Source organism: Oxyura jamaicensis, chromosome 11, assembly GCF_011077185.1.
Source record: "Oxyura jamaicensis isolate SHBP4307 breed ruddy duck chromosome 11, BPBGC_Ojam_1.0, whole genome shotgun sequence".
Classification (NCBI taxonomy): Eukaryota; Metazoa; Chordata; class Aves; order Anseriformes; family Anatidae; genus Oxyura; species Oxyura jamaicensis.
The window spans coordinates 19,095,605-19,117,544 of NC_048903.1; the positions used below are offsets into that span (position 1 = coordinate 19,095,605).

The window sequence follows — 21,940 nt, forward strand, 5'->3', positions numbered from 1 at the left end:
GTGTGTGAGGAGCATGAGGGATATATGGTGTGTGAGGAGCGTGAGGGGTATATGGTGTGTGAGGGGTATATGGTGCGTGAGGTGTGAGGTGTGTGAGGGATATATGGTGCGTGAGGTGTGAGGTGTGTAAGTTGTGTGAGGTGTGTGAGGAGCGTGAGGGGTATGAGGAGCGTGAGGGGTATATGGTGCGTGAGGTGTGAGGTGCGTGAGGTGTGTGAGGAGCATTAGGGGTGTGAGTGGTGTGAGACGTTTGAGGATTGTGAGATGTGAAGTGTGTAAGGTGTGAGTAAAGGGTGTGTTGGGGGGGATGAGTAACGAGTAAGGTCCGAGTAAAGACCGAGTAAAGTGTGAGTAAGGTGCGAGTAAGGTATATGAACTGTCCCGTGCGCCTTGCGGGGCTGTCGCTTTGCGGACTCCAATTCCCAGAACGCACCGCCCCACCCGCGTGTACTACAGCTCCCGGCCTGCCCGGCGGGGCCGGCAGCGAGGAGCGGCCGCTCGGCCCCCTGGGACTTGTAGTCCGTCCCGGCGGGCTCGGCGGCGGAGGGGCGGCTGCGAGCCCCGTCCGTCGGCACGCAGGCGCGGGCGGCCGGGGAGGGCGGGGGCCGAGCGGGCTCGGCGCGTTGGAGCCTGCGCGCTGCGGAGCCGGAGCCGTCTCGCGAGGAAGGACGCCATTATCGCAGCCGCCCGACAAACACCACGAGAATTGGGCCCCGCACACGGTAACCGCGGCGCCCCGCGGCCGGCCGGCTGGGGCCGAGCTCCCGGGGGGCCTCCCGGCGGGCCTGAGGGGCTCCGGCTCCCTCCGCCGCCTCCTTCCTAGGCTCCTCACGGGGCCGCCCGAGCACCCGGCCCGCGGGGCGGCGGCTCCGGGGAGGGGCCGAGGCCCGGGGGGGTGTGTGTGGGGGAGGCCGGGGCCTCCTCGGCGCCTCGCTGCCCGCCGGCCTCCATCTCCTCAGGCGGGCAGCGGGACGGGGTCGCCGCTCCGTGCTGGGGCTCCGCGGGCCTTTCTCTCGCTGCCTCTCCTCGGGGAGCCCGGCCTCGTCCTCTCCCCACCCCGGGGTGCGCCCCCGGCCCTCGGGAGGACGGGGGAGGGAAGGGGCAGCGCGGCCTCCCCCGCTCACAGCTGCCCCCAGCTCAGCCGCAGCCCTTCTCAGCCCCGGCCTCAGCCTCTGCTTTTTCCCCTCAGGGAGGGAAGGGGCTGCTGCAGGGGGTGCCGTGCCCTGCCCGTGTCAGAGCAAGGGGTTTTCACGGTCCTGTCTGGGCTGGTGTTTCCCAGCCTGATCATGCTAGCAGTATGTTTGGTAAAGCAGTCTTGATCACATCTATCTTCCCTCTGTATCCATAATTTCAATGGTTCTTCTTTTTCTTTATTTTTTTTTAAATTCCCGTACCGTGGGAAATTGTGCACGCTACCAAATATAGTAATTTTATCCTGCTATGGGTATACTTTATGTATCAGTTTATTTTTAGAATACTCAAGGGAAGATTTTTTTTTTTTTTTTTCAAAAGGAAACAAGTTTGGAGGGGTTTTAGCAACTGAGTGCTTCAGCTGGAGCAGCTTTCATATTGCAGTAAAATGATAATTGGGTAATTTATTGTAAAATGACTTTTTTTTTGCCTTCTGTGTGAGGTTACCTGAGCTGCAGTTCCCTTTTGATTTCAGCCTCTCATGAAACAGATAAAATGTGTCTGTAGGATTTTGAGGACTCAGAGCAAGATTTTAAAATAAACAAACACAAAAACCCCTTGTCTTAATAACGTCGTAATGGTGCCTCGTGAAACAACGGATTGACTAGGTCAGGAAATACTAGCGTACCTGTGAAACGGTTGTCCATAAAAATTGACCAGAATAACGAGTGATCCCGAAATGGGAAGAGCCTTATTCCATACATTAAGTGGCTTCTTGGCAGCAGTTCAGTTTTCAGTAATGCTTGAAAAGATGTTAGGAAGAACGTCTAGCTAATTTATCAAAAAGAGCGAAAGATGGTGTTTGGGTTCTGGAAGCGTTAATATTCCATCTGCTTTAGAAGATGAAAATATTTTGTAACTTTTATCTTTGTTTTTAACTTATATTCATTTAACCGTAACAGAAACTGGCTTTAGTGCCTTAATTATTAAGCCATGTATTAATTGTGTGGTTATAGAATGGGTTTTAAGACTTCAAGGAGTAACGGGGTGCGTTAGAAGGACAGCAGGAACGCGGCGAGCGCCGGCTGCCAACGTTCATAGCTGACAGGGCCCCGTCAGCACGTACTCTGCTGAGCGTCTTGCAGAAGGGCTTGTGTTTCCTGCCTGAGCTGTTTTTAGCACAGGACAACGTACACTTCTTGCATGGTTTTGTACAGATGAGGTGAAGAAAGATGAGCTTGCACCTCCTTGTAGCGGGGAGAGCTACTTACGGGTTTACCCTGGGTTTGCAGAGTAGTGCGTGGCTGTGGGGTTCAGACTCACATTAATTACAGTAACACGCTCACGTTTGCAAGGATTTCACCTCGTCTCCGGTCTTCAGCTTTGCTCTGAACTTGTAAAGCATCGTTTGTGCAGGAAGAATACACATCTTATTTTTTCAGAATTTGAATGTCTTTGTCACTGAAGAATGTCTTGAATTCAAATTCCTGTGATGCTTCTTAGAAAGCAAATTAAAAGCTCTCTGATTACATTCATTTTAGAAGGAGGAGATGGGCATTTCTTTGTGCACAGAAGCTCTTGCCCCAGAGATCTACAGAAACTGTTTATGTGAGTTGAGCAGAACAGCAGGAGCTACTTGTAGGAGGAGACAATGTGAATCAAATGATTAGAACAACAAAACATCCATGTATGCTAAACCTCACCAATAAATCTTTTTTTCTACAGATTTGATTTCCTCTAGTTTGGAACTTGATAGTTATTATCTATTGAAGTAATTTGACTTGTTTTCTGGTTTTTACATATTCATTAAAAGCTAAATCATACTCTTTTTTTCAAGTAAAAATAAAAATAATAAAATGTCTTTAAAAGTCATGTCAAACACTTGTTTCCTTGCAGTTTTAGCTTTTTTCAAAGCTACTGTTAAGCACTTAGTTTTGCTCACTGCTTGTTAGACTGCATGTGAAGACAGTAAGCGGACATGCACAAAAAGATTACCTTTATAAAATCCTTTACATTTGGGACTTCAAATAAAATAATTTATGACGTCTGTTGAACAAAATTCCTTTTTCTTGGTTCCTGTTCGTAAAAAAAAAAAAAAAAAAAAAAAAAACAAAAACCCTGACTTAAAGGGTAGAAACCCAAACTACGTAAGGGATAAATAAGTTATGTTCAAGTTTTCCTCTGAAAATTTGAGCATCCTTATCTTATGATGAAAAATAGTGCACATCTGCTTTCCCATGGTGTGAATTCATAGAAACTGTAAAGAAAAACACCGCTCGCTTCCCTGCTCCTTGTAAACACATCTTCTACGTGTGTCACCTTAGCTCTAACAGCCCACTGGTAGATACTCTTGCACATTTAAAGCTGAAATTACTTTTTTCTCCGGAGGAAGGAGGGGAATGGCAAAACAGGATCAGACTGTAGTGATGAAAGTGTGTCAGAAGAGTACGTGATCTGTGTTTTTCTACTTACGTGATGCTCTTCAGATTATCTTCATAAATATTTTTGGTAAGAATTTAAAAACATTAGTGTTACCGCTGTGTTTTAAAGCAGTGCTGAGGTCTGTTTTGGGAGCTTGGATGTTTCCTTTTTCTAAGTGGTTGCAGGAGGGAAAACTGTTAGACTTCTGAGTAAGTAGGTTACCTGTTTCATTGTAGATCTTATGTTAGCCACGGTGCTCTTGATAGTAGGAGCCTGTAACAGCATTGGCTTCTTCCACCAGAAGTGCTAGATCAGAATTTTTTAGGAAAAAATAGAAAATATTTGTTCCCTTTAGTTATCTAGTTTCTGCCTGAGGTAAGACAAACACAAAAGAATACAGTGTTTTTGCACGAGTTTTCCTTGAACTTGAGCCACACGTCAAGGATCTACAGACAGAAGTGAAATCTTTGCCGTACGCTTTTCAGAGTCCAGGCAAGCCCGTGTGCAGGTGCTGTCCTGGGTGTCTCCTGTGCTCAGACTGAATAGCTCTCCAGGGCAAAACCTTCAAAAGCTATAGCGAAGTAACTTTGCAAAGGGAAATGGAAACTTTCTAATCCTGTAATAACCCTGTAACCTTCCAGTTTAAGTGCCTGTGCCCGTGAAAAGGCAGCACTAAGCTGGGTATCTCACAGCACGTGTGGGATGGGGTCAGGGCCAGATGTGTGTCTCATTCCCACAGCCTGCTCCACCTTCATTTTCCGTCTCTAAAGAGCTGGTTCTACAACGGTGAGTGGATGTGGCGATGAGAGGACTGTGGCTTAGCATCTGTGCTCCACGACACTGCCAGCGGCGCGTTGCGATGTGCGCCCGGCCTCTTGGCAGAAGGGCAGCAGCAGCCTTGGATGTGGAGCGGGGTCAGCCAGATGGAAGTGGCCTCAGCAGCGCCGTTCCTTTGCAAAACAGCAGGGGACGTGATGTTCCCCTCGGTGATTCCTTTGGGTTTGAATTCCACCAGTGGGGCTTTTCAGCGAGCAGTGCTGGCGTAGCGTGCTGTCAGGAACGTGATGTGGCCACGAAGCGGGAGCTGCACATGTTCCTCAAGGGTTGTGTGTGGCTCGAGCACCAGGCCGCTGTCCAAGGGGTAGGGCTTGATTGCTGTGGCTTTTGTTTTATCTAGGCAACGACAGGTCCCTTCTGCAGCCTGTCTGCTTCCAGAAACATAAAAGCCATTTGTACGCTACCTGAAGCCTCTCAGCGATCTTTTACATGGCTTTAAGTAGAGAACGCTCTGACTCTTTATGCTGGAGAAGTATGGATGTTGTTAAACTGGAGAAGATCTGTGTCAGCCAATTTCTAGTTTGATCTGCCTGCTGCTACGATTTCAGTTTGAAACACGCTGAATTTACTCATGTCTTTAGCTATTAAGAGCAAATAATAGTCTCCAAGATTTCTTGAAAATAATGCAAGTAATTCCATTGAATGAAATCAACCTTGTTATTCCAGGGGTCATTTAAAATTTAATATGCTGAGATCCTGTTCGTTAAGCTGTTTGCTTGAGAACAGAGAATTATTTTTAATGAGAAAAAATTACTTTGTGATACGGAAATAATTGGAGAGCATAATGGAAAACCTGGGCTTTCCGAGGTAGAAATTGAAAGCTGTGCTAATTTCCTTAAAATCTGTTTTCCATCCTTTGATCTCAGCTGTATGCTTTGCATTGCAAAAGGGAAATCAGTTTAAAATAACACAGATTGACGGATATGTGGAGAAAAGTCTAGGCAAACAATTGCAGTAGAACGGAGAGAATTAAAGTATGAAGCAGGAGGTAAACTTCAGGGGTTGCTCCTTATTACTGAAACGGTTAATGAAGTTGCCTTAGAAACACACGCAAATGCTTTTTGTCAGGTATAAGTCACCATGTAGGTGGTCAATATTCAGAAACTGTCATTTTGTTCAGCAGATTTTAGCAAGTGTTGTAATATTGACATTTTTTTCACCTCCTTCTCTCTTCCAGCAGCATCTGACAACTTAAAAAAAATGTTATTTTTAGTTGCAACCCTTTTGTTATGTGACTTATTTTCCGCTTTCCAAAGGGGATGCAAATATGAAATTACCATATGTTCTGCTGAAATATTCCTCAATAAGCTCCTTGCTGTTTCTAGATAACAAATAATACTTGAAGCTTTTGGCTGGAGCGTGGCAATGTGTTTTGATTCCTAAATAACAGAAAAAAAGCTTCAGTTCTGAAGACCAGAGATCTAGATCAGTCCTGTCTCGTGCGTGTGATGATATTCCCTTGTTAAAAGCCCAGCTATGCCTCTTCAGGGCTATTTGCTCAACAGATAGTAATTGCTTTATTTTTCTTTACAGGGTAGCTTTACAAAGCTATACAGTTTTTTGAAGTAGTTTTTTTTTAAAGTTGTTACTGTTTGCCATCTGACTGCTACTATTACTGTAAGTATTTATAGACTCGGGGGCTGTTGCTGCAGCTGCCTACGGCTGCAGCTTTGTCCTCTTTTTGATCTTTTGGGGTGTATTCCGTATAGTTCTAGGCATTAGGAACCTCCAGAGTGCAGTTTCACTGCTATTTCCTGGCATTTGAGAGACATTTGAAGTTTTAACCAGCAAACAGCATGCAATACATTTTATCTGGATAATGCACATGGTGTATTTTTCTCTATCATCTTCTGGTGAGTTAGGCAAGCTTAGCTTCTTCAGACACATGAGCAGGTTCCTGCTGGTTGGACTGATTTGTCCTCAGCCTCAAAGCACAGTTACTTTCAGGAATGGATGAATGTCCTTTTTAGTCCTTTTTAGTGCTGTGTTCCTTCCTTGCACTCGGTGTACTTCTCTAGCTGTTCTGTGAGGGATGGTCCTGAAGGTTCAGTCTGCAGGAATCAAACCTAAACCTGCAGAGTAAAGATTCGGGGGCATCACTTAATGGTCTGTACATGTCACTGCTATCTAGATTTCTTAGTCTGCCCATGTATTTATTTCTTAGGAAAAAAATATATATAATTTGGAGCTGAACCAGTAGTTATACAGGAAGTATCTCAAATACTAGACAAATACATAGTATTATTAGCTTGGAAGCATCTGTAAATGTATCACGTAGTCTTAAAGAACGTTAACTTTTTGGCTTCCACTTCATATGGGGAAAAAATTCAAAGTTTCTCAAAATGATTTTAGTCTATGCCAATGAAATTTCAAAATGTTTTGTTATTGGTGCACTTTTTTTTTCTTGAAGTAATGAAACTCAATGGTGATAGAAATTGTATTTTCCAAACTCATCTCTCGTGCAAATTTATGGCCAAAGATCTGGTGACAGACTTGGCTTCAGTCTCTGCGTCCTCGCTGGGGGATAATGTGGTCCCCTGGTCCTTTGTGCAAGAAGCTGAGTTTCATGAACGTCATGCAGATCCCTGTGCTGCGGAGGAGACTCACCTGACAAAGGCTGTGTCCGTACGTCTGTAAAACAGGCGTTTGTACTGCTTGTACCCATCCTCCAAGCGTTGGATTCCTGAGACTGGAAGAGGACCCCGCGGCTTTTCTCAGCCAGCTTCTCGCTGCCTCTGCAGATCTTTCAAGTAGCAGCGGGTGAAGCTCGTTTGCTGTCCTGCTCTGCCCTGCTGCTTATGGAAGCGAGCATGACGCAAGAACTTGGGGTGCTACCTGCTCCGAATGAGCGCTAGGTTCATGTCGTAGCTGGTGATGTTTCAGATACCAGTGACTTCTGGAATGCCATTTTTCCAGAAGAAGTCCCCATTTCCCACCCCGTACCCCAGCTCTTAGTCACTTCTCAATAAAGCCCTTTGAGATGTTTAGAAATTATGGTTGTTTCCTCTTTGAGTTTCCCCTGCAGGATGAGTAGCATCAACTCATTTAAACACCATCTGCTGAGGAGCCAGGCAGATCCTGCACTTTGCTTTTTTATTTTTATTTATTTTTTATTTCTGAGGGGAGTATTCTTTTTTCTCTCCAGAAGGGAAAATTGAATCCTGCCTCGATCCCTGGGTGGGCCAGTAGCACACATCGTACCAGACCTGAAGTGTGTAACCTTCCGTGGCTTCTTTCACTTTAGATGAAGCATAACTTCTTAATACCCTTTGAGTTTTGTGACGGAGGACAGGAAGCGAAGCACCCACAATTCAAATATTTCAGTGCAGTGCTTTGTCTGCTGTGTGATCCACTTACACTGCAGTATTACACCTCAAGCAAAGTTTTGCTCTTTCTCATACACTTAATGTTCTGGTTTTTCCTTTGGACAGTAGCACTGAAGTGGGGGTGCAGCTCTTTGGGGTACAGCTCGCTCTTCAACATCCCATTCATTTTTCTTGTTCATTCACATTTCAACTAGAATAAGTGTTAGCGTTTAGATTTGATTGCTTTTTAAACAGGACTGCCAGTTTGCTAGGACTACCGGGTGGTACTTCCGAATAGCGAATTTACAAGACCAAACTTGGGCTGTCTTTCTGAGGCTGTTTTGCTGTCGGAAGGTCCACGGCTCCACGGGCACAGTGTCGGGAGGAGTTCAGGTGTGCTTTGGAGCTGCCTTTGTTAGTCGGAGTGCACTCTGCAGGCATTCAAGGCGTGCTGGTAATCTCACCCAAACCACATCCATTCCCAACATCTGCGCGATGTTTTGGATCTTGCTGCGGCACAGAAGCGAAATACTTTTATCAGTGTTGTAATTGTAGAGAACTGAGATCGGCCCCAAATAATTCAGATTGTTAGGCACTTGTTTGGCATTCCCTCAATCAGCCTGAAGTAACGCGGAACGAGATGCCTGAAGAGGTTACTGGGGAGGGAAAGCTGCTAATCTCAAATGGCTACAGGCACCCAAAGTTAAAAGGACATCTGGGCTGCCTATCTCACCCCCCTCCAGTCATCAGATGAAGATCTTTGAGACTGGGAGGGACGTCTATGTACGTGATAGGAAAAGGGTTCTAGAAGCCTGGTCTCTGAACTGAAGTGCTCATGTTTCTGAGGGGATGTTATCAATAAAGATTCTCCGTCTATGGGCGAAAACAATAAAGCACGGTACATCTGGTTCTGCACCCTGCCTGCGCTGCTTGAGTGGTTCTTGTTTCATGTTCGCTGGGTTTTGAGCCGCACAAATCGTGCCTCGCATTAACGACCAATATCCTGAGCAATTTCACAGTGATGCAGGAAACTGACCTCCGCTTTAGGGCCCTGAATCTGCAAGCACTTAAGTATATCACGTCCATATGGGCAGTCTCACTAAGGTCAACGGGATTATATGTCCGTAAAATTGAATTCAGACTTCTTTACACGCTGAAGCACCTGAAAGTGCACTTGTGGTAGGTGTTAACATCTTCCTAGCTCCTTTGGGAATAATTCCATCACAGCTTTGGCAGCAGGGGGGGTTTGCACATGACGTTTGTACAAGGTCCACGGAGAGCTTGTGCTCGAGCTTCTGGTGGATGTGGCCACACACCTACTGCCGGGTTTCTCGTGCCGGAACGTGCCGAGTGGGGCTGAGCACGCAGGACTGCGTGGCGGTTGTGTTCTGCTTAGGTCCTGTTGGGTTGTGGCCGAGGGCAGCGCATCGGCAGAGTTAGAAACAGACACCCAGGCAAACCAGTGGCTTGTACCAGGTGGAACGATGTACGTGTGTGTGTACGTACATATACACAATGGTAATGATAATTCTTTCACAACAGTATTTGAGAATTTCTGCCTCCCTGCAAGATTTTGCTCTCCAAAGAAATTTCAAGATCCTTTGTTTCTGAAGCGGCTGTTCCCCTCTCTGTGTTGCTGTCTCCATTTAAAAACTGGTCCTGGAGTCTATCAGCATCGCACAGTATTGATATTTATTTTAGATATCTGCCTGCAGATTGTTACGGGCAGTGCCCTTGCTTTCCTAGGTAGGGGATGACTTTGTCATGTCCTGGGAGGGCAGGCTTTTTCTGATCTTTGGCTGAACCAAATGTGCACGTATATTACACTCAGTTTTAAACTGTTAACATGCTTGTGGCATAGTTTTACTCTGAAATTTACATAAAACACTGGTTTTACTTTCCTTTTAAGGACAAAAGCTAAACAGAAGCTAAGAAAGATTCTCCTGCATCATTTTTACCAGTATTAAAGAAGTGTAAAATGTGTTTTTTGTTGTTGAAAATCATTTTTGACTTCGTATTTTGACAGACAGTAGCTTCAGAGAACGGGGGTGTAAAGGAGGCTGAGAGCTCCTGCGTTTAACCCTACGTGCTATTAAGTTGCCACTTTTTATTGGGTAATGCCTCACCTGTTAGGTAAGATAGATTTTTCTTCATTTATCAGTAGGGTTGAGAAATACCAGCCAGGCACTAATTATCTGCTCAAATAAGAGAAGTTCAAGTAAACACCATGTGGAGTAGAACATTTGTTTGCTTTAATACAGTGTTTACCCTCAGTAGTGAGGACAAGGGAGAAGATTTCTGTTCGGTGCATGTTTTTGTATGTTAACGAGTCACTGGATGATTTTGATGATACACCTTGGAATGGTGCCCTACGATTTTGTAAAGCCATCAGATATTCCAGCAAATAGGTTTGTTTACAAGGGAATGCTCGGAAGAATTACTCTAAATTAACAATTTAAAATGGATTAATTAAATTGCATTAAACTCACATGTGCATAAACTAATCTAGAATCCAGGTGCCCTGAATTTAATTTGGCTGCTTACAAATACTTCCTTAATTAAGCAGAGGCTATCTTAAATCTGTCTTAGGTCTATCAACTCTGAGTAAGAGCGCTCACAGAGATATTTGGAGCACTTTATCTGACCTGCTCCAGCTGTATCGCGCACAACTCCAGGTATGAGCGTGCCTGAGCGCCGTAGAGCAGCCGGCGGCTGCGGCACCGCTCGAGGCTTTTGGAAGCAGGGGCACATCCTGCTGCGGGAGAGCCACCTCCTAACCCCGGGCTTGAATTTGTGCTGGGTGAGAGCTGAAGGCGCCTCCTCCAGCCCCCAGGAGGAGTGGATCTGTGGAAATAGCTCAGCTGGAGCCAGTTTGAGTTTGGCTGGCCAAGGCCTCCTGTAACGAACTTATTAATGAGATATCTTCCATCCTTTTCCCATACCTCGTCTCTTCTCTGACTACAAAATACTGCTCTGGTCATCCACCTCCCCCACACCTGGGGGGAACAACGTGAGGGCATTTCATTTGTGGAGCCTGGCTGTCCCTGATGGGCTTTATGCTGAGCTTCCTGGCTGTCTCTATTTTTTTTCTTATACCTTGGTATTTGGTCCAGGTAATATTTCAGCATTGGGTTCTCGATGCCAATGTACCTACATTTAACTTAGAATTAATGGGGACTAGTGTTAGAGCCAGGAGAACGAAAGGGGAGGGAGTTAAAAAAAAAAAAAAAAGGCAAATGTTGAGAAAGGAAGTGTTCTGCTTCAGGAAATGTTGCTAAAAACTTCATTGAGTAAAATACGTGGAAAATGTATTGGGGAGGTTGTTATTCTGAACTAAGGGATTTTAAAGGTAATAATCTAATTCTAACTTTAATCCTGTTAAACTTTATCAGAATAGCCCACCACTGACATTTTCAGTTGTAAATTGAAATTCTGAATCTTTCAGAGGAACGTTTTCAAGTTGTGGTGGCTGCTGCGCTAGCATCACCCAGCGGAGCTCGCTTGGGCGGTGCTTTCCCAACCCTCCCATCTAGCATTAACAACAACTACCTCTTTTTTCTCCACGTTTGGATCCAGGAGCTCACTGACTCTGGTCACAGCAGAAGGATATTTTGTTCAGCCTGGAGCGACTGCAGAAAGGTGTTCTGTCCCGAGGTTGCCTAATTGCGGTGTATGTTTTCCTGAAATTGTAATACAACTTGTTGAAATGGAAATAAATGGTGTTGTTATGAAGAAACGTTGCTGTGTATGTGTAATAGCTCTTTTCCCAGTCCCAGTCTGGTTGGTATGCCGTTGTTTAAAGACGGAATCTTTCAGGACTTATTTTCTGACCTATGGTTGAATACTTTCAGACTACGACCCATAAGAGCTGGAGAACAGAGGTCAGAAGGGTGAAATTATTATTTTTTTGTGTTGCAGAAAGGTTTAATTTGTGTCAATACTTCATAGAATGAGTTTTGAAAGGCTAAATATGTATCAGAACAGATTTAAAGAAAAAATCCTTTGGAATGACTTGCTAAGTACTGATGTGTTGGTGGATAAAGCTGGTAAAGCAACGCACGAAGCATCAGGGAAGAGTAGCGTTGTGTAAACAGACACAGTGTTAAATTGGGCTTTGTTCGACTTTGTCCATTTTTAGCGTTTGGAGTGGTGGCCGTCCTCACATCCAGGGCAGGGCTCTTCGTGTTACTTGCAGTATGTGACATTATGAAACAGTAACTCGAGCACAGCTGTTTTATTATGTTAGGACTGGCCGCCTACCAGGATTTCTCAGAAATGGCAAATGCGATTTGCCAAAATGGCATCCACATGCACTAACGCATCGCCAGTTTTCTTGGGCGGGCTGCCACGCGCTGCGCGCTCCCAGCAGTTTTTCACCACCATCAGAATTTCAGATGACTCAGTATTGGCAGCGCTGGGATTTTGAGTAAACAACTGCGAGATGTGGGGAGTCCTCCTCCGGAGATGGGCTCTCGCGACGCGCAGCCCCTTCTCCACCTTCTGCTCCTCTCTTCAGAAGCTGGTGCTCCACCTGTCTGCTTAATGGCTTTCTTGTGTTCGAGGGGGAAAGGGAAAGAGGAAAGTCTTTATGCATAGCTGGAGTTGATTCAGCATCGATGTTAAGGGATGAGTTGCCATTTCCACTGGTAAACCTGAAATTATTTCGCTAGTGTTTTTTGCTTCAGGTTAAAAAGGAAAAAAAAGACTGATCTCCTTGTGTTCATTGTCTGTCCTTTTATGACTGTGGGAAAGCAGAGATACAAATGGTTCCAGTGACTTTAATTCAATTTTACAGGCTGAAGGCTTCTCTTAAAACACTAATAAATAACCTTGATGGAGGGTTCCAAGGGAGCAGGGCTGAGAAATCAGGGTCGTATTCTGAAAATGCCTTCAGTAGTATTGAATTGTGGAAAAAACAGGTTCAGTACCCCAAAAAAGTTTTGTTTCAAGTCTGTTTGTAACTAGCTGCAAAGAAGCTCCCTGTTCTCACTGAACTTTAGGTGCCCGTTAAAGTTGGTAGGCCTTCGGTAGGACGTGGCAGGACTTTATGTTCATATGGATCTGTACGGATTGCGGTAGCCAGTGTGGTCTGGGAGCTTCATATGCCATTGCAACATCAACACTTCGGTCTGATCACTCCCTAGAGCTAAGGAAGTTTGCAAATTAAAACCCTGCAGTTTATGAATGTTCTTGTAGACACTTATATGCTTTTTTTTTATATTCTTTTTTTTTTAAAGCAATTTAAAGAAAACAGTTTGTGTTTTACACTGTTAAAATGCCCAGTCTCTGATACTACCCGGTCTCCTTATCCACTGGGAAAATGCAGCGAGGTTAATCAGAAAGGTGAGCTTGTGCTCTCAGCCTGCTCATAATGTAGAAAGTTGATGCAGATGCGTGATGGCCGTATTCAAGTATCAAGTATTAACGCTCCTCTTGCTGCTGTTTTTCAGGATTGCATGTCTCGTAAAATTACTTACTTGGGGGCCTGCGGTGGTGTGTGACGGGACATTGCAGCCTGCTTCTGAATGATGTCAGAACAGGACTTGGCAGATGTTGTTCAGATTGCTGTTGAAGACTTGACTCCAGATAACCCAGGTACAGTAGAGGTGGCAGCGATGGCATGAGAAAGATAATGTACGGTATTACCCATTTACAAGGTGGAAATCACTGCTGAGCTGCTTTAAAAAAAATATAAAGTGCTGCTGCACTATTTACTTTGAGAGGCACTTGCTAAGACTGCCTTGGACAGCTTTACTTACAGATCTCTAGTACCCTTTGGATCAAATTTATTTTTATTTTTTTATTTTTCTTTTGAAGACTTTTTTTTTTTTCTCTTCAAAGGTAGACCGCTGCCAAAACTATTTCAGACCAGATCCATGTTTGAGACTTTTCCTCAAATACCAACTATCGCCCATCTATTATGAATCATTGTTTTACTTGTAAAACGTATTATCTCAGAAATTATTAAAATTCCTTGGATTTATAGCAAAATGTCAGTAAATTTGAGAAAACACTTCTGAAAGCAAACACTGTGATTTCCTTTGCTTAGAATTTGATCTACTAAGGGAAAATGTGTTGAAATCAACTACAGAACTTAATCCAATGCTGTCATGTATAAGTGAGTAAGTGTTGACAGAAAGAACAGTAACTACAGGTACAGAAAACATAACCACACTTAAAAACACTTTTCTGATGCAGAACAGAAAAGTTCTTTCAGAAATGTACCCAAACAGATGGAGGAGGAGCTGAGACTTACCCGTCCCAGCCTTGCTCATAACTTGGTGGGCATCCAAGGATTATCACCTGTAGCATGGTGAGCCTTTAACAAGCTTTCCTTTGCTCAGTTTCATAAAGGACCTTGAACCTGGGCTCGTTTCAGGTGATGCTCTGACTGTGATGCTGTTCAGGGCTCTACCTCTTGATTTTACCAGCAAGGTTTTCCACTTCTAAGTTCAGAACACTTCTGTTATTGTTTCTTCAGAGTGTTTACCTCTAGATTAAAAGTGTTTAGAATATATAGGTCTGTATAACCAAGTACTTATTTTGGAAAATTTTCTCTACTGGAGAGAAATTAATGGTTTACTGGTGGACTTGGCAGCGCCGGGGTAAAGCTTGGACCAGATGATCTTAGAAGTCTTTTCCAACCTAAATGATTCTATGATTCTGTGAACAGAGTGGGAGAAATCCTGCATTCCTGCGGAATTAGAACTGCTTACAGTTCTGCAGAGTGTGAGGGTTCAGAAGCCAGAAGTAAGTTAGCATATGTATAGAGAAAACATTAAAAAAAAGAAAAAAAAAATATACAGTATGTTAACTAAACTCCTTTCATGTTGATTTGTCCATTTAATATGTTTGTAATCCAAGTCTTGCCTCTTGTATTATAAGCTATGGCAATGCTTATTTTTCTTTGCAGTTGTGTTGGAGAATCATGAAGTGACAGACGATGACGTAGAGCCTACTCTGAAACGTCAGCGTATAGAAATTAACTGCCAGGATCCCTCTATTAAGGTTAGAATAATACCCTTTTTCTGTTTTTATTCATAATACCAATTAAATTAGCTTTCTTGGGGAAATGATATCAATTGAACTAATGCTCGTGCACAATACTGGAAATATATCCTTCTTGTAAATGTTTGTGTGTTCATTTTCTGCATAAATTTTAAAATCTGCATAATTGGCTAGTCTCCTGGTATAAAATCATTAGCAAAAAATTTATAAGCAATGTAAAACTTAATCAGAAATAATTCTAGTAGCCAAACATCACTCCATCTTCTTTAATGAAGTGAATAAACTCACCTCTTAGGAATAAATTTGAATGTAGTATGACAATACCCAGGTATTGTAATAAGTATATTTTAAATAAATTGAATATATTTTTATTACAATATGCAGATTCTTTCAGCATGTTTTAAATTATTATTTTAAGCTAACAACGTTCTCCTATGAGTTGAGCTATATTTGGTTCAGGCTCAGCAGCTCAGGCTCTTCTGTACTTGCAGAACTTCCCGTGCTGCTCCCACTATTGTGTTTTAGTAACGTTTTTGTCTTTTAAGCGTGAGTTCTATTTTACTGCCATGCACATTAAGCAGTATGTGATTTTGTCTAGAAATTCTGCTGTAGAAACTGGAGCTCTGTATTAGGAGAGTGGGGGGAAAGCAGCACTGCAAAGCAGCTTGATCACGCCATAAATTGTAGTTGAGGGCCACAAGATGGCACAGTTGCTGTTTGCAGAGGAGTATGTGTGTACCATTACCCTTCAATAGCCTATTTTTCCCAAGGGGAACCAAGTGGAATATGCTTTCTTTTAAATAAAATTGCTTAGGAAAACAAAGTTTGTTTATTTGCTTTTCTTGATTTGCTGTCCAGGAGAAAACTGAAGTGAGTGGCATTTATTGTCCCTGAAGTGATTTGTGTTGAAGCAATTCCACTGTAATTATCCAAATGTATCTGTTTGGAAAAGGAAAGAAATTCTTATTTAGCTTTATCCAGAAGGATGCTTTCATTGATTTATGTACTTTTGTTTTTAAATATATTGAATGAAAGGCTTTGGCATGTGATTTAAAATGATTTTTTGGAGTATGAAATCATAGTAACAAAGTGCTTAGGTGAAAATGTGTTTGGCTTGGATGCTTTTGGCTTCTAAATAAAGATCTGAAAGACTATGAGAATATTAAAATGCTCCTGAATGTCATCGGGTCTGTATGTGGCTGAATTTAGTCACTAGGCACATTGCTCGTTCCTTTAGAATTGTTTTTCAGTCACATTTATCTGGAGCTTCCTTATGTGTATGTTGCTGAAGATAAATGTGTAAGTCTTTAAAAGCAGTTTCTCTTGCATTCTCCCCTTTCTAGTCGTTCCTGTATTCCATTAATCAGACAATATGCCTGCGACTGGATAGCATTGAGGCGAAGTTGCTGGCACTAGAGGCTACCTGTAAATCACTGGAAGAGAAGCTGGATCTTGTCATGAACAAACAGCACAGCCCCATCCAAGTCCCCATGGTGGCAGGTTCTCCTCTTGGCGCTACACAGACCTGCAATAAAGTACGATGGTAAGAAAAGAATAGATTACTCATCGATGTGCCTTTTTAAAATAACGCAAATCCTTTTCCCTGGCGTCAAGCTCTGCAGCTTTCTATATAACTGTCAGGAACTTGGTGTGCTGCTTATGAATGTAGAATTATTTTCTCAGAGGTAATTTTTGAACCAGTTTCATGATGTTACTTCTACTTAGAACAAGAGTGATCGTGTCACATCGGTCCACGGACAGTTTGCAACTATTTCCACATTTAATTTTGACTTAAACTAGACAGAGTCATCCATCTCTGGAAAAGTCACATCATCTGTTTTAGATGGGTTTTGTAGACATGTTTTACTTTTATTTATGTGGTTGTTTTGCATTGGTGAGTTCATCATTCTGATTGCTTCTCATTTTACTTTTATCAGACAAATACAGCAGAGTTTGTTACATGTGCTTATTTTCTAAAGACTCCTGGTAGAATAGTACCTATGTTTATTTGGGGGGTTAGAAGTAGGAGGTGGACAATCTGTGAAATAATCTAATCCACTTTGAAAGGGAAGGTTTGACATGGAGTACCTTTATGAGTTGCCTAATACGGTTCTAAACATCTTAAATACTGGTGTGCCTATCATTTTACCATGGGTATTATTCCAGCCACAGGAGTACGATGATCGAGAGACTTTTGTGTAAGGATTTTTCCATCATTCATATTTCTACAGCTAGGAAAAACTTAATACTTCTTTAAGTAATGACTTTTTATTTTCCATTACAACTGTGTAATATTCATAGACAACTTTCACATCATACCATTCTAGTCAAGATACATGAAATTAATACACTTTTTTGTCAGTTTTTGATCTTCTGTTGTATTTCATCACTTGCTCTGAATTTGTTAATAACTGAAAAATATTTTGTATATCTTTTTGATATGTTTTGCTCAGTGCACTGTTCGAGGTGCACTACTCTACATCTCCATAGAAAAAAAATAATTCCTTTATGTTGTGAGGCACATCCATGTGAGGTAAGAAAACAAACCACAGACAATAGCCTTTTTCTCTTATACCACTATACGTTTAACTGCTGCGTGTATATATATATTTATTTTTACTTTTAGTATCGCTATTTGTATAATAGGTATTCCAAATGTATCTCAGCTCATGCTCACATTTTACGATATCTTGCAGTTCATGTATTTATGAAACAGGATGAAGTATAATCTTGCTACCACAAGAAGTTCAAAGTTAGAGATTTTACATTCAGAGGGAACACTTTGCTCGTGCAGTTGTACCTGTTGTATAATGCAGACTACCTGTTACCCCACAATTGGAAGTGACTACTTGTGATGAATAGAGTCTAATTTTCAGAAATGTACCAAATCTCTATTGAAAAATCCAAAAGGACAAAGAACTCGATGTGGTTCTTGCTCTCTTTTTAAGAGTTCAGTATCTCTTTTATTTTTAGTGTAGATTTAAATAGGCTGCTTGTTTTGCTGTAACAGACACCTGCCTGTTAGGAACAGTTCACGTTTCTTCATACTTTTCCAAAAGAAATGTCCTTTTTAGATGTCCAAATACAGTGTTGGTACTCCAGAATTCCTTTATTGGCCTTTTTTCGTATGCTGTTGATGATCATTTTGATCATTGGACGTTTTCCTTTTCCCTTTTTCCATTTAATTTTTCTTTAAACAGGTCCCGTGTCTACATTTCCTCACGCTTTTGGAGTTCCCCTATGATATGTGAAAAAGGTCAATTACAGCTAAATTCCACATCAAAAGATATTAAGCACCTATAATAACTGTTTGGCTCATCAAGCAAGTAACTGAAATATTACGCAAGCATCTTCACTAAGCTTTTTGTTCTTGTAGCAGTCTATGGTGTATGTGGCTCAAAAGAAAACAGGGGTGTATGTGTTTAACTTGCAGGGCTTTTTGGCATTAATAACACTTCAATTTCACAGCAGTGGAATGTTTCACTGAGGTTCCCTGTCTCTCGTTCACTCATAAAAAAGTCAATCACTTGTTCATTGTTCCTGATTCACAACCTGCGTGGACCGTTCTGTTGTATCAACTCTGCGTTGGTCCCTCTTCCCCTTCCATTGCAGATGGCAGTGGAGAGCTGCCTGCCACAGTTAGTGTTTGGATAACAGATTCTGCATCTGAATGAGATTCTTCAATCCCCATCTCCTTTTTCTGCCACAATAACACTAGGCTAACCGCTCTAACAAAAATGCTGTAGTTACCTAAGACACGTCAACCAGATACCAGTAAAGCAGACCCTTACCTTTTTTCAAAAAATGCCTTTAGATTTGTCATCTCTTCCCTTCCACTCTACAGTGAATTTTGTTTACTTTTTTTTTCTGGTATTTTAGTTGTTTGCATTAATTTATTAATATTAATGCAGTTTTAATACGATCAAAATGTGTGTGACAGCAGTGCACACAGTCAAGCACGTGAACTGTGCGTTATAAATTCGCGCAGTTTGATTGCTCTGTTGTATTTGTGCTTTTAAAATTAAATGAATTTCCTGAGGCTTGTCAGTTTGAAGTACGTGCAGGTCAAGTGATGAAAACCAGGACAACTCGGGCAGAGGGGCTTTCTTCTGTCTCACCTCCTGGTGAAGTTTTGTAGTTCCAGTGTAACAGGTAAATTCACATCTGAGCACTGCGGCCTGCTGTGACTATGATGTGGGATCTTAAACTGTGTGTGGTGCTGTTGTATATTGGCTGCTGATGAGATGGAGTTGATAAAGCATCATCTGACCATCCCGTTGTGTTATGGAGGCAGCACTGTAACTTTGGCAGTGGGTGTCAGGCCTGCGTTCAATGATAAATGCTCTTTTCTAGAAAACTTAACATGTTGACTTAATGGGATAACTTGCACTTTTTTTTTTGGTGCCAAACTATTGTTTCCAAGTTTTAAAAACTCTTGTTAGGGAAATGAAGCAGCAGTTTTCAAGGAGACTTGCAATAAATCAGGAACCACCCCATGTCTTTAGCTCCCAGGACAGAAATGTAGTACGTCTCAGTCTTACTCTGCTTTCTGTCTATTACGCACGCGAGGCATGATTTGTGTGGAAATCTTCCAGCATCCTTTTCTGGGTATGTGTACTTTGAAGGTTTGTTGATGTTTCTTGGAAAATTATGAAATGCTGCATTCAGAAATTACAGTACTGTCTACTGCTCTTGATATTTTGCATCTGTGAAGGTGTGTACTTATGCTGGACCATGCTCAGTTCTTTTGTTCCTGCTGTTGATGCTCATCTGCTTTTATGGTACTTCATTATATTCCAGCTAAATGCAGCGCAGCTATGCAGGAAGGTAAAGGATATATGGTCCTGGGTAAAGAGCAATTTCTGTGAACAGCTGGGATACAGAGGAACAGCAGGCTAATTTTTAGATCTAGAAAGAAGCTTAAGCTACAGCAAAAACTATCAGAAAATGTTTTAAAGGAAGTCATGCAGAATTGGAGATGTGATCTGCTGTATTTCGGTGAGTTACTACATGAAGAGCAGAACTAAACAAGCACAGTTTCTCCACGTTTATTTAGAAGAAAGATTGTCAGAAGGTTTCAAAACTCAAATCCTTAGATTGCACTGAGTTGTGTTAAACTTGGAGCTTGAAAAGGGCCAAGAACAGTAGCAACATAAGTTAATGAGTCGGTACGGGGAGTAAGTGCCTTGTCCCAACGATCCCAGCTTTTCCAGCTTCGTGCAGCATTAGTACAGCCCCGCTTCCCCCCGTCCAGGAAGTGATAGTCTATCGTCCTCCATCTGCAACATTTCCTGGCAATACGGCTATTAAAAATATCTAATTACTTTTCTTAATGAGGTACCACGATGGTCAGAAATTCCAGTAGCTGCTGAAAGCTTCTTCGATAACAGCTGGTGCGGTGCTGGCTGCCTGTCAGAATGGCAGCCCTGAATGATAAGTTTGAAACGGAGCATGTGCCCGGGTCCTGAGATTTATAAGTTGATGAACGCAGCGTGTGACAGTGCAGCTAAAATCTTTTATCCACATTTTAAAGAAAATATTTCATCTGAAAGACTTCAGTCCAGAAACAGTGTTATTTTTGTCAGCGTGTTTCCGTTAATCATTTTTCTGCGTGGGTAAGCCTAAGTATAAATGGTTCAGGTTGATTGCTTTAGATAACACAGGAATTTGTTTTGGTTTCACAGAACTCTCCATCATTTGTTTTTCTGGATATTTTCTGCAAATGTTACGTTGTGCAATTCTACTGTGTTTTTAAGGATTTTTATAATCGTTATATAACTGAGAGTAACAGTTTTAGAAACGTATTGATTTTGGAGAGGATTTAAATTTTAAATTGATATTTTATTCGCGATAAAAATGCTTCTGAAATATGGAAATTAATACGTAAATAGTGTTTTCTTTAGTTCTGATATTTTCTTTGAACCTTTGTTATGGTAAAGTTAAAATACAGACCGCATACATCTGGTTCTTTCCTCCATGCGTTTGTGGCTAACCGATTTAAGGATACCGATCACTAAGCGTAGAGATGGAATTTCATATCTTTTTGTCTTTAATGGGAACTGGAGAGTTAAATGGAATTGCAGAGTTTAATGCACTCAATATTTGTACAAGGGCCTGATACGGTATCCTTGGGTACGACTTGTTAATGGGTTGGCCCTTCTCTTGTTAAAATAAAGCTGCTTCAGATAGTCCTGGCTGCACGTAAATGCAGCGTTGGTAGTTTAAGTCAGCTGGTTTTAGAAAACAGCATTTAGCTTTTTTGTCTTAATGTACAAAACAAGGAGTTTACATCTGTTTTACAAGAGAAGGCTTTTGAAGCCGTTGTGTACCAGATGGGATATAAGAACTTGCTTTATTTTTGTAGGTGTAGTTTGTTACCATGTTTGTTTTATGATTAAGATTAATCAACAGAGCATAATAAGTTTTGATGAATGGGGTTTGTTCATCCACTCTGCTTGCAGTTCCAGATCTGTGTTTGTGGTGTGTCGTTGCTTACAAGGGGTTTTGTAGGTGAATAATATGAAACTGAAAAGTGAGATGATTTTAAATGAAGTTGCAAAGCAGCATGGGAGTAGGGAGAAAAGTTATAGTATGACATTCGTTTTGAATTTCCCACAAGTACTGTTGTCCCCTGCATAGAGCCTTCAGGGGAAAAGGGAAAAAATAATCTATTCAAGGTATAGGTATAAAAAACAAATGCCTGGAATTTTTCTTCTGTATATATATATATTTTTTCTAGGAATTGCAACCCCTTAACCAATCTAATTTCATACTATCAGATGTTGAATAGCTTTTTCATTTTTATTGCATTTTTATCATAAGGACTTTTAATTAATTTTAACAAACTGTGCTGCTCCTGGCTTTTAACAAGAATAGTAATTCTTAAGTTCTTTTTATTAAAAGGTGGCTGTTGAGTCTCTGGGATATGTAGTTAACCTCCTTTCCATGTTTTCTTTGGTCGATAATACAACTCATTAGGCAATGTAAACTACTCTCTGAGTTTAATTTATGGATACTTTTTCATTCCTTTTTAAATTAATTGATAAATAGATTGGCATTATAAACCTCTTGGATTGTTAAACCTTCAAGTGAAATTAAAAGCTGGCTCTCCCTTAGTGGAAGTCCACTTGCTTCAAGTCTGAAGACACTCGATTTGCAGGAAGGATTTTTTCAGGTTGCCACGGTTTGAAACAAAGCATGTATTGAGGGCTGTAGTTTCCTGAAAGATGTATGGCAGA

At 41.8% G+C, this 21,940-nt stretch overlaps 1 protein-coding gene across 4 annotated transcripts in view; it reads left to right on the forward strand.

Moving 5' to 3' along the window:
- The first annotated feature begins 514 nt into the window (after positions 1-514).
- BANP (BTG3 associated nuclear protein) overlaps positions 515-21,940 on the forward strand; it is a 144,405-nt gene continuing 122,979 nt past the window's right edge. For 2 of the 4 annotated variants that reach the window (XM_035336872.1, XM_035336873.1), the window contains exons 1-4: positions 520-722; positions 13,145-13,289; positions 14,608-14,702; positions 16,046-16,245. In XM_035336872.1, the coding sequence (XP_035192763.1) occupies positions 13,220-13,289; positions 14,608-14,702; positions 16,046-16,245 (365 nt within the window). In that variant the 5' untranslated portion in view covers positions 520-722; positions 13,145-13,219. Of the gene's footprint in view, positions 723-13,144; positions 13,290-14,607; positions 14,703-16,045; positions 16,246-21,940 lie in introns of all 4 variants that reach the window. The other 2 variants (XM_035336871.1, XM_035336870.1) reach the window with 2 other exon arrangements.